This window comes from Sebastes umbrosus, chromosome 3 (assembly GCF_015220745.1).
Source record: "Sebastes umbrosus isolate fSebUmb1 chromosome 3, fSebUmb1.pri, whole genome shotgun sequence".
NCBI classification, from domain to species: domain Eukaryota; kingdom Metazoa; phylum Chordata; class Actinopteri; order Perciformes; family Sebastidae; genus Sebastes; species Sebastes umbrosus.
In genome coordinates, this window is record NC_051271.1 from 34100208 (window position 1) to 34116327 (window position 16120).

Consider the following 16120-nt stretch of genomic DNA (forward strand, 5'->3'; position numbering starts at 1 on the left):
GGGTGGGAAGGTAATATCTGCTGCTCATGTGGATAGATGGAGGAAAGAGAGAGAGAGAAATGACTTGGTGCTGTCCCCAGCTCTTCCTCTCCCACTCCCCGTGTTGCCCCTTCCCTCCATCCTTCACCAGGCGGTAGGTAATAGAGCCACACAGATATTGGATTATTGAGGGCGATACAGATATTGATATTTGGGAGTTTTAAAAGAATCTTATCACTGATAACATATCAGCTATTTTTTTTTCCACATAAATGCATAACATAAAGTCTTTTAATTTTCCAAATCCATTAAATTAAAAATTAAAAATTTCATAAAAAAAAACTAGAATAGACGCCTTGCGGTTGTGTGCCTCCACCAACCAGTCAAGTTGCAGTTTACATCCATGTCTGTCCAAAATGTCATAATTAGGATATGAATTCTTGAGTTATGGCCAAAAACGTGTTTTGTGAGGTAACAGTGACCTTTGTCAACTAAAACAGAAACAGATCATCTTTGAATCAAAGTGGATGTTGTGCCAAATTTGAAGAAATTCCCTCCAGGTGTTCCTGAGGTATCTCATTCACGACAATGGACCGACCGACCGGACGGCCGGATAGACAGACGGACAGACGGACGGAAAACAGCCACAGCTGTCGCCGGCGCGTATACTCGCGCTCATGCGGCCGTGGTGTAGTTTGTTTATAGTCTAACACTAGCTTTTTACTTCCCCTTCAAAAATCACAGAAGTGGTGTTCATTTGTGAAGATTATCTTGCTGAACAAAACATGTAAATATCATAAAAGTGTGTTTGCCACAGAGCTTATTGTCTGCAATAATCCAAAATCCCATTGGCTTTTTGTTGAGGGAACCAGGGGGATGCTAACTTCCTGGTTGGCCTGGAGCACTATATATATATATAAATCGGTTATAAGCTCAAACCAGCCAATAATATCGGTCCAGCCGATGTATTGTTCAGGTTCTAGTTCAGCGCGTGTGAGACACCCTATGTGTTAAGTCTGCCACCCCTGACACCTTGTGGAGGTCAAGGCTCTCAGTAGAAGAGGATGGAGAAAGAGATGAAAAAGAGGACGGAGAGGATGATGGGAGAGGCTTTACCTCTGGAAAGAGAGAGGGGTGGAGAAGGTAGAAAGCAGGAGGGGCTTTGTCAGAGAGTGTGCATGCCTGTGGGTGTTTTTCAAAGCCTGTTTATTTGTTGAGTGTGTCTGTCTGTGTGTGTGTGTGTGTGTCTGTGTGTGTGTGTGTGTGTGTGTACACATATGAGGGGGCTGATGTCGTGACTCATAGGGCTATTAGCACCGGCTCCTTCGTGCACTGCAGTCGAGTGTGCGACACTGTGATCTCCTACACACACACACGTAACCTAGTCATCCGCACATACAGTCAAAACGTCCCGCTCCAATTTATCAGGATGTCACCAGAAGCCCTCCTCTGTGCCCAACACCTGTCAATCCATTCTCATCCAATCATCACTCAGATAACCCCAGAGACCCGCCCCCGCGCTGCCAGCTTCACACAGCTGCACACACACACGCTTGTGCAACAAGCCACATCCGTCTCACAATCATTCTGTGACACACACACGCACACACACACGCAGTGAGGCGACCGCATCATTCGTCACACGCAGACAATCACACAAACATCTTCCACAGACTCATCATGCACGCGCCTTTGCTCCCCCACTTGCTGCTTCCACTGAGACATCCACCACCGTGGCGACGGTAACCGCGACAACGGGCATAAATTAGCGTCATGGCGATATGCAAAGCGAGGGAGCAACAATTAAAGCTTGACTAACGAGCTTTTGAGGAGCGAGGCTGAAGTTTCCCCGAGCAGCTGCTAACTGGATTAGCCTACACACACGCACACACGCACACACACACACACACACACACACACAGAAACAGAGAAACAGAGAGAGGACGGAGCAGAGAGACAGTGATGTTTAACCACCACCTGTGAAACGACACACACACACACACACAAACACACACAAAGCCAAAGGTTAATATACACATACGTGAATGCAGACAAAGAAATCTGAATCAAACCCAGCTAGCATCACTTCACCCGAACACAAACAAATACCAACATTACCAAGGGTGTCTCGGGGGATATCAACATCAGCACAAATTACTCCACAACAATACATACACACACATAAAACCTTTTAATGCCTACCATACACAAGGAGACTTTGAAAAGACTTTGAAAAGACTGACACCCTCTCACATCTAAAGACAATGTGTCTAAAGTCAGAGTTTTATCACAGACTATAAGATTTTGCACAGACTGGAGATCATACAGGGTCACTGTTTACAAGACTACAACTAGATTCCTTCTGAGATGATGTCACATCCTGCTCCTGGTGGAACTTTACAAGAAGAAAAACTGTTGAGAAAGAATTGGACAGAAAACAGCTAGCTAGCTAACCACTGTCCCAATGGGGCTACTTGCAAGCTAACGTTAGCTAATCTTCAGCTGAAATGCTACGGTTAGCTTGTAGGCTAATAGCAAACAACCGCTGCAATAGAGAGTGATGTTGCGTGCTGTCAAGCCACAATTACGCACGGACACGCTGAACAGATCCGCTGAACCCTCCGTGCTGATGTGCACGTCAAACATGTTGTTTTGATTAATTATTCTACAAAGAAATTCCTTCCTTCTGCACGTCAACAGGCATTTCGTTCGACTTACGAAATATTAAACTTGTTTGATTTTATCGGAACGTCAGGACGAGAAAAAGACTGACTTAAGACAGCTTGGACTGAGTTTTATGATCACTTTACACTAAACGATCAAGATCAATCACAAGAGCGCGCTGCAAGCCTAGCAAAACTCTCGTGATTTTATTCCCTCTCTCTCGTCTTCAACCGCTTTTCCGGGGTGGGGTTGCGGGGGGCAACAGCCCCAGCAGGGGACCCCAAACTTCCCTTTCCCGGGCCACATTTACCAGCTCTGACTGGGGGATCCCGAGGCGTTCCCAGGCCAGTGAGGAGATATAATCTCTCCACCTAGTCCTGGGTCTTCCCCCTTGGCCTCCTCCCAGCTGGTCGTGCCTGGAACACCTCCCTAGGGAGGCGCCCAGGGGGCATCCTTACTAGATGCCCGAACCACCTCAGCTGGCTCCTTTCAACGCGAAGGAGTAGCGCCTCTACTCCGAGTCCCTCACGGATGACTGAGCTTCTCACCCTATCGTGACGCCAGCCACCCTCCTGAGAAGACCCATTTCGAACGCTTGTACCCGCGATCTAGTTCTTTTGGTCATAACGTGATTTTATTCCGACATTGGAAATATGTCTGCGACAGTGAAATCGCTTGAAAAGTCATTTGGTGTAAGGTCAGCATAAGACACAATTACATTCTAATGATACAGAGAACTATGCTAGCTTTGCAGGAGGAACACTGTTGAATACATCTAAAAGCAATCATTATAATAAACACTGCTGGCTATCCATCTTTTCTTTGAAGGGCATGTCTGTTTAATATCTCATTCTGAACCAAATGATTAAAGATCCAATGTGGGGAAAACAAGAGCATTACTCTTCATTTCAGCTTGAAACTGTAGCACCTCCTTGTTTGTGGCATATGTTGTCATTATTTTCAAGATTTCTCACCATGACATGCTGAAGAATGTTGCAGCTTTTAGTCCAATGCGCCTACAATTTGGGCACAGATGGTTTGAAAACTCTAATATTAACGAGCTGATTGCCAAGAACTATTTTAAGGCTGACAAATATTGCCAATTGCATTCAGTTTAATATGACCTACCTTTGTAGCAGTGCTTGTAATTAAGTTACTTCAGTGTTACAATCCTTTTCCATTAATCATTCATTCACAAGAGTACTCCAGAGATTTTGTATTGCACTGTAATAAATTTGGGGGATTCATTAGAGACAGATTTAAAAAAATATATCGCCAATATTGATGCAGTATAAACTGAGATATCCTGACTTCTACTCCTTAGTATAGGTCGAACTCCAAAAACACTGGATCCTACACTTCCCATAATGCAATCTGATAGCGTCTTTCAAGTTTAACACTCCCAGTTAGTAACGCAGATTTAAAGATTTGTAGTTTCCAAGCCCAGATTATTTTTTCAGACTTGGCAAAGCCCTTCCAGAGTTGCAGATGACATTATGCATTAGCATTAGCTCTGTGTACGCATGCTTAACCAGAAGTTCATTCATTCCTGTGGGAACCTCCATGATCTCCGTTGTGTTTGAAAAGACTTCAGTTTTTTGTGTCTATTTCTGGTCCATAATTTGCCTCGAGTGCGTTGACAAATTTGAACTTTTGCGGCAGATTATGGACAGACTGTATGCACTGTGTGCTACAGGAAGTTAGCATTTTATGCTATGCTTTAACTGTGGAATTAGCGAAATAATAACTGATTGATGAATGTAAAACAGCTCTTTTTATACCTTTTTTTCCCAAGCGAATAGTTTGACGTCATACTAAGCCAGTTAAAAGAGGTATGAACCATTATGCATACGCGCTATACACAGCTAGCATGCTATCAATGTTAGCTAAATATGCCTGATATTCCCTTTTTTCACTGTATTTTTTTTGTCTGCCACTCAGATATTTTATCTGCCACTTTTGAAATCTATGCCCTAAATGAAGGAATAACATTTTAGATCTGATGTCATTCAATAATCAATATATTTTACACAAAAAAAACATATGCATGGTAAATTCCAGTGTTGAAATTACACTTTATCTTCCTAGGGAGGCCTATTTTTTGCTGGTGGAAGGGTCGTGTACACTGTACTGTTTGTTATTGTCCTTTGTCGTGACTCTCGGAATCGATAGTCACGGAGGCATGCTATTCTAGGGAACCGAACAATAAAGGAGATGATCCTCGATTTCCATCCCTAGTGTTTTCACTGTCCGCCAAAATTGCAAATCGCCTGAAAATTTTACCCGCCGTCGCCAACAATTTACCCAAATTTGGCAGATGCTAATTTCAGACCCTGAAAGTGACTCATCTAGACTGGACCGCAAAAACACAGATACAATTAACTTCTCTCCCATATCTGCGGAGGCATTTATATCCTTCCATGAATGACATGCATTTCATTGCGTTGAACACCAGGGGGCGTAATCCGTATTTCCGGATACAAAACAGAACTGTCTGGAAACGAGACGTAAGTGATACTTCCCTAGGAGACTGATAGCGAGGTGTGAAATCGGTGGATTTCCCCCCGTTACCACTTGTTGTCCACATCCTGTAAATACTGCTCTAATAAAGCTCATCTGCACCCACTTCCACCCTTATAAATGTCATTACAATGGAGCTGGATGCATGTATAACCGCGGATATTTTGCATTTCAGACACTCCATTCTGCATTGCTCACTTACTTCTCTCTTTCCAGGCCCTTGACTTTCTTTTTAATATGCTCCATCCTCACTCTACAATAAATCTCTCTCTCTCTGCATTTGCCTTTCTCCTTTAAGTCGTTCTTTTTCTTTTCTGCACATCCCCTCTCCTCTCTCTTCCCGGTCTCCAATTCTCCTCTGCTCACTCAAATAAATCTCTCCACCAGCCCCCCCCCCCCCCCCATCCCCCACCTCCCCAAATCTATGAAACACACACAAACATACATGTGCGCAGGCTCGCACTCAACTCACTTACGCACACAAACACACACAGCCCTTCAGGCAGCAGCCACAAAGGCCCCATATTAATAAATCTGCTCCTTTATTGGTGCTGAGTGTCTCTGGCAAGGGGGGAGAAAGAGGTGGAGGAGGAGGGAGGAGGAGCAGGACAGGAGACGCAGAGATCACCAGAAGGGAGGAGGAGGAGGAGGAGGAAGAGGAGGTGACTGACTGTAGCCATATCATGAACACAAGGGAGGCAGAGTGAGAGAGACAGAGAGATAAAGGGAAAAGGAGACAACATTGACAAGTGAATCATCAACAAGCACACACACTTTCTACCGACGATAACACAACGGCCCTGAGATAATGAGAACAACCATACCAGTGTGATGGTTCACTTGTGTAGGTGTTTATTTGTTAAGGTACAGTCTACCCACACTTCCTTAACGTCCTCCGTCCGGTGGATTATTAAGGACACCTGACACCTGGCCGAACCACCGGAGCGTTCACAGTGTGCCGCGGCTGTCGCTGTGCTCGGGAAACAAACTGCCTGAGGTGGGCTTTTGGTAATGACAGCAGCTAGCTTGGCTTAGTGGTCCAATCTCAGCCATCAGTCAGCTGTGACAGATTGGGGATATGAGCTAAGGAGCCGTTTAGCGTTGGTGTTTGGCGTGGTGTGTGAGTGCATGCGCTTGTGTGTCTGGGGGAGGAGGAGTGGTGGGGGGGGGGAGGCTATCAGTGTTGCTAGTGTTGCAGAGGCATCAATACACTGTCGACAGGCCATTTTCCTATGCCTATTCCCAGCTCTGGCTTGTTGCTGGGGAAACTACCGCCATTTTACCTTCTCTGGCTGCACCTCTGGAAGGTTTTGTAAAACAGCAATCCATTTTTTCCGAAATCTGCCCTAGTCAACTGTTTAATAAGCTTGTAATTTTGTTTCCTTGCCATCGGGCATTCTGTGTGTAAAAAATGGCGTCCAAGTTATCTGTATATTTTTATAGAAAACCTCCAGTGGACCGTCAGCATTACAAGGATTGACAAGCGAAAACTGTTGGGTGTTTCGTTCTCCTCCCAAGGTCATGGGTTGAGTGTTCAATAACACCACCAACCTTTAAGATGACACTCATCTCCGGAGTAACTGCTCTCTGTTTTCATCTGAAGAATGTCAGAGCTCAAGCTACAATCTTATGACAGTTGAAGGAAAACCTTCCTCCTGGACCAACGCAGAAGCAACCAGGATTGACTACACTTGAACTGCACCGATACAAACAGTGATTAACAAGACTCGGTCAAAACCGAGGATATGGCTGGGCCGTGTACGGTCAGTCTGTGAATTTGTGGCCAAATTGTTATACAAATAGTCAAGCGGTCATGTCTATAATGTTAAATCCAGCGGTACATGTCCACCAGGTCCGTCGTAACCTATCGTTGAATGCACCTGATTGGTCCCTGGTTTTCTGCTCGCAGTTTCAAACACAACTCATAAACTTTCTTAGATATTCCATCTAAATAATCCACCAAAATCTACTTAACGAAACAGGCTATGCCGATGCTGAATTATTTTAGAACTAGATTGCCTAGTTTGACAGCTTGGTCCAATTTTGGTGAGCAGGACACGTCGCACTGGACGGGCTCATTTGCATAAAGGACTGTTTCCAACTTTTCATTTTGAAGGAGCAACAGCCAATGAGGACACTCCATCCCTCGGCTGGCCAATCACGTAACTTCATCACTCACTCACTCACTCACTCACTCAGTGACAGATTTAAGCGTTTGTAGGGCTAGCCCTCTGTTGTCCAGCCAGAACTAATAATGGAGAGTTCCCTTACCTGTCCATGAGGCTGCATGGTGCTGTAGGGCATGTTCTGGTTCAACACTTTCTGTTTCATCAGCAACATCCTCTTCTGCTCCTCACTCAGGTGGGCCGTCTGTCCCGGGATCGGCCCCTGGGTCTGGCCTGGCCCCACGCCCTGGCCGCCGCCTCCCCCGCCACCCATGTAGGGAGGCATCATGGGGTTCTTGACCTGACCGTTCCCTCCCATTGGAGGAGTCATCCTCTGGCCTAAGTGATCGACCCCGCTGCCGCTGAAGTGACTCAGCGGTTTGGTGTTGTTATAGGACAACATGGCTGCCGTTTGCTGCTGCTGTTGCTGCTGTTGTTTGGACAGGGTGTTCTGGTTGATGCTGTTTGGCTGCTGCTGGCCCATCATGCCCATGTGGTTGTGAGGGAGGTAGTTGTTCATGGGGGCTTTGGGCCCATTGTTGGGGGCCATCCCAGCCACTAGAGGGCCCTGTGGAGCGTTAAAGGCTTGCGGTGGGTACATCATGGGGCTGTTGGGTTTGTCTTGGTTAAAGGGACCAGAGTTATAGGGACTGGTTGGAGCGCCCGCCGGGGACCAGTTAGCTGCTTGCTGCTGCTGCTGCTGCTGCTTCTGCTGCAGCAGTTTAGCACGTTGCTGAGCCATTGCTTTTAGCTGCTCGGCTGGAGAAAGTTCCTGTGTCACTGGCCCTACAGGCTGACCTCCGGGGGGTACTCCAACCGCTCCGGGTCCTGTGCCCGCCTGACTGACCCCCGGGCCTGGGTTGATCATGTATCCATTCCCGGGCCTAGAGACTGCTTGTGTCTGAGCCTGGGTCGGGGTCTGAGGGGAGCGAGCCACGCAGTTGTGCAACGGGGAACCTGATGCCATGGCGACGGCCGGCGACTGCTGCAAAGGTTGCTGAGGAGGCGTTCCATTGGCAGTGGTGGCAAACTGAGGGCCTGACGAAGACGGTCGGACCTGAGGAGAGGAGTCCAAACACACAAAAAGATCCCATGAGACTCGTGTACGATTAACTGTTAAACGAATGGTTCATCACAACGCCGGGAGGCAATTAGCTTAGAATAGAGACTGGAAACAGCTCGCCTGGCTCTCTCCTACTCTCCAAAGTTCAAAAATATGCCCATCAACACCTCTGAAGCTTTCTAATTAACACATTATCTCTTTGTTTAATCTGTACACGAAGAGCAAAGTAAAGTTTGTGGGTTTTAGGGGGAGTTACTTCTCAGAGTCTTGTTGTCAGAAGGTTTAAGTACCATCTTGCCTGAGCAGATACACTAAAGCCTGTGCTCACCGGCACATATATGGAAACCAGCAACACAGTAGGAGACACCGCCCAAAAGCACTTGATGGATGGATAAATTGTTGTTCGTCAAGAAATAGTCACAACACGAAACTATCCCTTATCTCACAACTTGTTTTGGTTTTTTACATTTCTCTTTGTGTACGTATTAAATAAATGAGATACAACTTGCTAAGCAGACAGCTTTACATGTTGGCATGTGTATTTTTGAATTTTGGAGAGAGCCAGGCTAGCTGTCTAAGGGGTTCCAAACTTTATGCTGAAGTAAGCTAATCCCCTACTGTCTCCGCTATCTTAGTGACCTGGTTAGACTATTTAGGAACTTGTGATATTGGTTCACAAAAGCATCAATTTGAATTACCATTTAGAATAAAAAGACCATGACACTTCCCCATTACAGAAATGTATTGCTAAGCCCTTGCAATTCCCATGAAAATCTGGGAAAGCGGTTTGAAAAGCAGATAGGATAAGGAAATCAGAAATGATAAAAACCTTTCAATTTCTGCTCATTACCTGAAATCTAGGGCTGGGACGATACACCTATCTCCTGATTCGATACTATCACAATACTTGGGTGCTGATTCAATATTGAAGTATTGCGATTCTACAAGTAATGCGATTCGATATTATGAATTTTGTTAACTTTTTTAACACTAGACCATGGTTGAATCATACACTTCTCGGGGCTTTTACTTTGGAAAATATCTAAATTAATACAGTAAAAATGTTTGATTTTCAGTATATGTGTTGTCAGAGATGTCCTGAAGTCAAATATATCAGTCATTATTTATTACATTTTTTCCAGCAACCCAAAAATCAAAGAATAAAGGCATTTTCCTCATAAATTATCGGTATTATTGTTTTAATTTATAAGGGACATGTAATGTTTTATATTTCTGGTGAATATCCATCCATCCATCTGCAACCGCTTATCCCATTAGTGGTTGCGGGGGGGCTGGAGCCGATCCCAGCCGACATTGGGCGAAGGCGGGGTACACCCTGGACAGGTCGCCAGTCCATCGCAGGGCTCTGGTGAATATAATCCAATCAATCTTATTTCCATATATATATTTTTCGTATATACAGTTCTCTTTGTTAAAACTTTATTCAGAAAACCGGACGTTGTCACACGTGTCTACTTTCGCTAACTTCACCAAGTCCGTTGCTAGTTCTCCCGTCAGCTCCCTTCTCTTTATACATCCATGGTCAGCTCCATCGGGGCCGTTTGAATGCGTACATACAGATATGTCAGTATATGGGTGCTCTACATTTGTAATGTCGGCTGATTTGACCACGGAGATGCGAGTGACGGCTGACTCGACCGCACGTTACCGCAATACGATAACGTTCCCTGACCATGACAGAGTTAGCATGCAGCTTTAGCCGTGATGTCTGGCTCTGCTTTCCTGGCAATGTGTGAAACCCAAAGTGTTTTCATACTTTACTGTATGTGTAGTGTTTACCACTTTGGATTTAAAATGTGAGGGTGCAGGTCGTATCCACGCAGACCCTGCCGTCCAACATTTTCTACGTTCTCATTTCGACTTGCTGCGGCCGGCTGCCGTTTGTTTTGGTTGACGGATGCGGAATGGCTATGACGTCACGCTACTGAGACTACAACAATAAAAGCGGTAACCTCATTCTACTTCTGCATAGACTCAAATGAAGCAAATATATCGATGCTGGCATATGTGTTAATCAATTTTTTCCCACCTCTACTGGAATCCTTGCATCAGGAATGGATCATGAAGTGTAATCTGTACTGTGCATACAGATTATGCATGATTTATAAATGGTTGCTGTTAGGACAAGTCGATCTATTGTGTCTGTTACAACTAATAGCAAATAAGCATTTTAATTGGTACTCCAAGTGAGTTGCACGTTACAAATGTACTATATTTCTACCTTTAGAGAAAACATCGGACAAATATCACTATGTGGCTGAATCACCTAAGCTGGTCACAACTTGGGGCAGAGATGGGGGTTAAGTACTCCTGCCATTGGCCATCTTGTTGACCCTCTTATTACTGACCTGTGGAGAGCCCATGGGAACCTGCGGGCCTCCCTGTGGAGGCTGAGGAGGAGGAGGCAGGGCTGCTGCTGGCGGTGCCGTCGTGTTCCCAGCTGCTTCTTGTGGGCCTGGTGTCTGATTGTTTGCCGGCCTGCCAAACTCTGCCTCTTTCTTGTCCTCAAAGTCCTCATTGAAGAGGTCGTGCATATCGTCCTCTGGCACAGTGTTGGCCAGCTCATCGATCAGCTCCTGCCACTCTTGGTCATTGAGGTTGATGTCAGAGAACAGTTTGTTCTGATTGGACAGAGACTGGGGATCGGAAGACTCCATCCCACCCCCATCGTCCAGCGGCTCCTGTTTCAGGTCCTTGAGGAGGCCGAAGCTGTCCTCCAGGTCCAGCGAGCCATTCAGCTTCATGTCCGGAAGATGGTTGCCACCGTTCTTTCCCAGCTCATCTGACGCCTGGCCTACGTGGTTACCATTGCTGTTTGTAGTGTTGTTTCCGGTGGAAGTGTTGGGCCCGCCAAGTAAGGGCTTAATGTCCATTTGGTGATGCAGTGGCGAGATGGGTGGTACATTGTTGTTATTGTTGTTGTTAGGGAGACCCGTTAACGAGTCCAAACCACCGGAGCCATCCTTCCGTACCCGTTTGGTAGTCGGCGAGTAGCTGCCTCCATCACAGATGCCGTTCTGTTCTCCATTGAGGGGCGATCGTGCACTGTCCAGTTTCCTCTTTACAGTCTCCTGGAGCTGGAACAAAGAGGAAAAAGAAAATGGATTAGGGCTGGAGGAGCACCAGAGATGGGATATGTTAGCAATATGAAAACTTTTCTGCGGTCTTCAGGGCGCTAACAATGGAAGCAACACACCGAATCAATAAGGCAACAGGCTGTTTCCCCTCTACACACATCAACAACTGTCTTGAGAATGCAAGTGGTGTACTAAAAAATCAAAATACCACCGAGACGAATGGTACTTTCTGTACAAGATTCAATCTGGCTGAAATAACGCTCACACCAGTTCTCACAGAGAGCGCATGCACGTGTACATTTTCTCACGGGGAGAAGCAATGAGAAGACGAGCAGCCCTCTCCATGAGCAGGCTGGACTAGAGGGGTTTCTAAAAGGAGAGAAGGAAAGACCAAAAGAATAGCTTGTTCCAACTGTAGTATTCTCCCCATCATTAGCATCAGCCAATGGTCTTAGCCTTACTTTAGGCTGCCACCACACAGTCCACCACCCTTAACAGTCTCACCGCCTCTGTCATGGCAAGAGACGAGATAACGACAGGGTGCTAACGAACGCTGGCTGGCAGTTAAGGTAATCACTATCATAGACCTGGGCTGAAGAGGAGAGGAGGTACGGAGGGACAGCGAACAGAAACTCAGGCATAGCAAGAGAGAAGTGAGACAAAGGGCAGAAAACGGGGAAAGGAGTCAGAGCGTGCCAACACAAGAAATTCAAAATTCTCTCCATTTTGGCCTTTTATCAACACCGAGCATGTGTTTTCCATCACCAAAAAATGTGCTTTTCAAAAAACGATCTAACAAGTTTGAACATTTGAAAACAGCGGTCTCACATTGCAGCGCTGACATGAAAACAGGGCCTAGAAAACTGACACACAATTATCAGCAGGGTGCTAGCTTTACTGTTAGCTAACTGTTCGATTGATGAGACAGGGATTACGGTTCAATGCTGTAATGATACTTTTACCAATGCCTGGCTGAGAATATGAAGTATGGCAGAGGGGAAAAATGTACTCCTCCTTGGGGTGAAAACTGTGTCAGTGTGAATCTGTGGTGTCAGGACGGTTTGGACAGGGTTTGGACTCTGTCCCTCTGAGGCGCCTCCAATGGAGTTTTGAACAACAACAGCAGCACTTCAGAGGCTCGGTACATCAGTAAGATGTTGTTGCAATGGATAGCAAATTCTTAGTTGTGTATCTGACTGAGTGGTGAAATGTATGGAAAGATCACACCTGAACAAAAAATACACCTTTTTAACAAGCTTGCAAACAAACTGTATTTTGTAATTTGTTACCCCATGTGCCAACTGTTCTGGTGCCAAAGTTTACACTCAGGAAATACGGAGTTACTTTTGTGTCTTTTATTAACCAATCAAACAGAATAGTATTTGAGAGCAAAACTTTCCACAATCAAAAAATAGATTAAAGAGCATATCTAACAACACTGCAATCAAAACATTATTGCAAGTGAAATAAAATTGTGATTAAAAATGTATTAATGCGAATCCAAAGGTTTTGTTTTCAAATCCACATGTCTCCATTGGTCAGTCTTTATTAGAGTGACGTGTCTTACATCTTTCAGCGTAGGTCCCGCCCACGAGATTCAGCGAAACAGCAAGCTAAACTTTTGGATTCACAAACAAAACTTTTAGATTTGCATTAATACATTTTAATAACAAATTCATTTTACTTGCATTAAAACATTTTTTGATTGCATGTCAACAATTTTGCTTTCAAACCCATTCTGGTTTTTTTTGTATAATAGAGACGCAAAAGTAACTCCATAAAGGGGACATTATTTCTTTAAAACATCGGCTAGTCATTACAAGACATTACCGGCATTAGAGAGAACAAAATCGGAGCGAGGCAGCATTAAACGAATAAACTGTGATGAAAAAAGGGGGAAAGTTCATAAAATTGGAGGGTTCTGTGCAATTTCTGTGCAATTTAATAAACTCTCAATCTCAATTTTACTCCTCACTCCTGTTAATTTCAAACCTTAATGAAGTTGGCAGAGGAATAGTAGATGCTATTAAAATGACGGATGGGAAGCAGGGACCTCATTTACGAAAGGTTCCCAGGGTGCAAATTTTGCGCTCCGACCCAAATCCAAGGTTTAGCATTCATTCAAAATGAAGATGATCTTTCTGTTAATATCAGTGGCACAGGCTTGCCTTAAACGTCATTGTACAAATAATGGATGGTATGGTTCCAGTATTATTTCATCTTTTTGTTCTATAAATATCCCGGATAAAGCCAGAGACCAGAGGCCATCAAAGCAGAGCATTTAAAAGCAGATCAGGCTGCTCACTTACAGATACATTGATTTATTTTAATTCATACTATTTGACAAAGAAAATGTTTAAATGTTTTCAAAAGTGTCTAAAGTCTAAGTCAATGCTCAAAGTGGGCCGGTACACACCGGTACACAGTACCGGCAGTTCTACATTTTACTCCTTGGTGTACTTTTTTTTGCACATCGGAACTTCTCACAAGCTGCCGGTACTCTTCTCTGCCTTCTCCATATCAGGTTCTCTGGGAAATTCATAATGGAGATTCATAACGGCGCAGCACCACCGTATTTGCACCACGCCTCATAAGCCGTATGAACATAAAAACTGTGGGGAGCATCTGGACGAGCCGACGTCCTTTTTGTAAAATAATTAGTGAACTGTTGGTCATAACTTGTTTTATTTGTGAACAAATATAATTAATGAATCATTATTTAAAAGTTTTCTGACTCTGCTCTTTTAGGGCAGAAGAATTAAATGTTCAGACAAAGGCTGTGATATGTGTGAATAATAAAATAACCATTTAACTTGTAATAATAATGGTCCAAAATGATGTAAAATTGCAGTTTTAAGTCAAAAACTTTCAAATGTTCTTGGGGGAGGATGTTTTATTCAGAATGTGTCTCTTTATCCCGCTGCATAATATGTAGGAGCATCTTGACTGGGACACTGCTTCTAAAACCTGAATGATACCCGACTACAAATAACACAGGAAAGCCCTTTAACTTTAGCCCAAGTCTAATAATAGCAATAAAACCACAGCTGATTATGACTGACACAGTATAACATGTTTAAAGAAATAATGAATAAACAGGAATAAGTGACAACAGATTGCTGATACCGGCTGATACACACGGCAACATGTGAATAAGAGAGTACTGAACACTTTTTTTTTTCCCACTTCAAGCACTGTTCTAAGTGAAATGAAATAAAATAGTTCAATATTGCAAAACAATCTCGGATAATCTAAACAAAAATTACTGTAATGTAAATCAAAAAATTTGAGAAAACATGCATGGTGTAATATACTGGAAAAAAAAAAGGTTTCATTGGTACTATTTGATTGAATCCTTCTTACACCGAAACCTCCTCCCTATCTTCTTCCTCTCAGTCAATTTACACACACATACATACATACATTTGCACAAAAGCATACAAATGCACATTGACTGGAGCAGTTTGCGAGCTATACAGTAAGCGTATCCTACAGATCTACATTTCAAACAGTCTGTTTGGAGCTCGGGAGCAGTCAAATATTTTGTAAAATCCACACTCTCAGCTGTCATGTGTGAAAGAGTCAAACACACACACAAAGGAGACACCACTGGTACATGCATGTGTGCAAATGCACGCTTAGCTCTTTGTTATTCAGATGGAACAGCAGACAAAATATATTCAGATTGTATTCTGACCCTGAGGTGGACCCACTCAAGCTGGCAGACACGCGCACACACACACACACACATACACACACCACATCACCAAAAGACACAAATCATCCTATTTTTTTACTTTTTTAGTGTGTGTCTGTGTGTGTGTGTGTGTGTGTGTATGTGTGGGGTGGGGCTATCAGGTTGGCTTTCCCCTCTGTTCTCCACTATAACTGACAGTCAGCCTAATTATATTTATGGCATGATAAACACCATTAGTATTGACAGCCAAAACTACAGTGTGTTTTTGTGTGTGTGTGTGTGTGTGTTTGTGTGTCTTGAACTGTGATGCTGGTGCAACCATTAGGGGAACAACTGAGAAAAACACAGGAAAACACACATCTCCACTGTCACGACACGGCTTCATCAACTGTGTGCTTGTGTGTGTGGTCCTGCAATCAATGGGTTTAAATAATTCACATCTCCTGTGTGCGGGTTCGGTTGTGTGCATGCATGCGTGTGTGTGTGTGTGTGTGTGTGTGTGTGTGTGTGTGTGTGTGTGTTGCAGGCTTTCCCTAAATGCCAGTGACTCATATTGATAATAACAGACTCGGCTTTCAAAGCCCACCTATAAAAACTCCCATAATTATCCAGGTGGTGTGAACTACAGCACCCTCCCACAGACGCACGCGCACATACAAACACACACACACAGAGGTTTTGCACACACACACCCGCCTATAAAAAATCATTACCAGTTTAACCTTCTTGAGAAGATCCAGAATATAGAGGGAGAAACAAAGTAATAGAAAAATGCATGTGGACAGAAAGCAGAAGATGGACTGTTGTTCTGTATCAAAGAGTATAGAAGCAATGAGGCGAGACTCTGGTGCCTTTTTGACAGTAACACGCAGGGGGAAAGCACAGGATACAACCTCTTATCCATCCATGGTCTGTGGTCTATTGGACATCCATT

The 16120-nt window shown here is 44.3% G+C and overlaps 1 protein-coding gene across 1 annotated transcript in view; it reads right to left on the reverse strand.

Moving 5' to 3' along the window:
• The window catches only part of maml3 (mastermind-like transcriptional coactivator 3), a 138714-nt gene that overhangs the window by 56733 nt on the left and 65861 nt on the right, over positions 1-16120 (reverse strand). Inside the window, exons 2-3 of the mRNA XM_037763421.1 lie at positions 10761-11489; positions 7435-8385 (exon numbers count right to left, since the gene is read on the reverse strand). Coding sequence (XP_037619349.1) covers positions 7435-8385; positions 10761-11489 — 1680 coding nt within the window. The remainder of the gene's footprint in view (positions 1-7434; positions 8386-10760; positions 11490-16120) is intronic.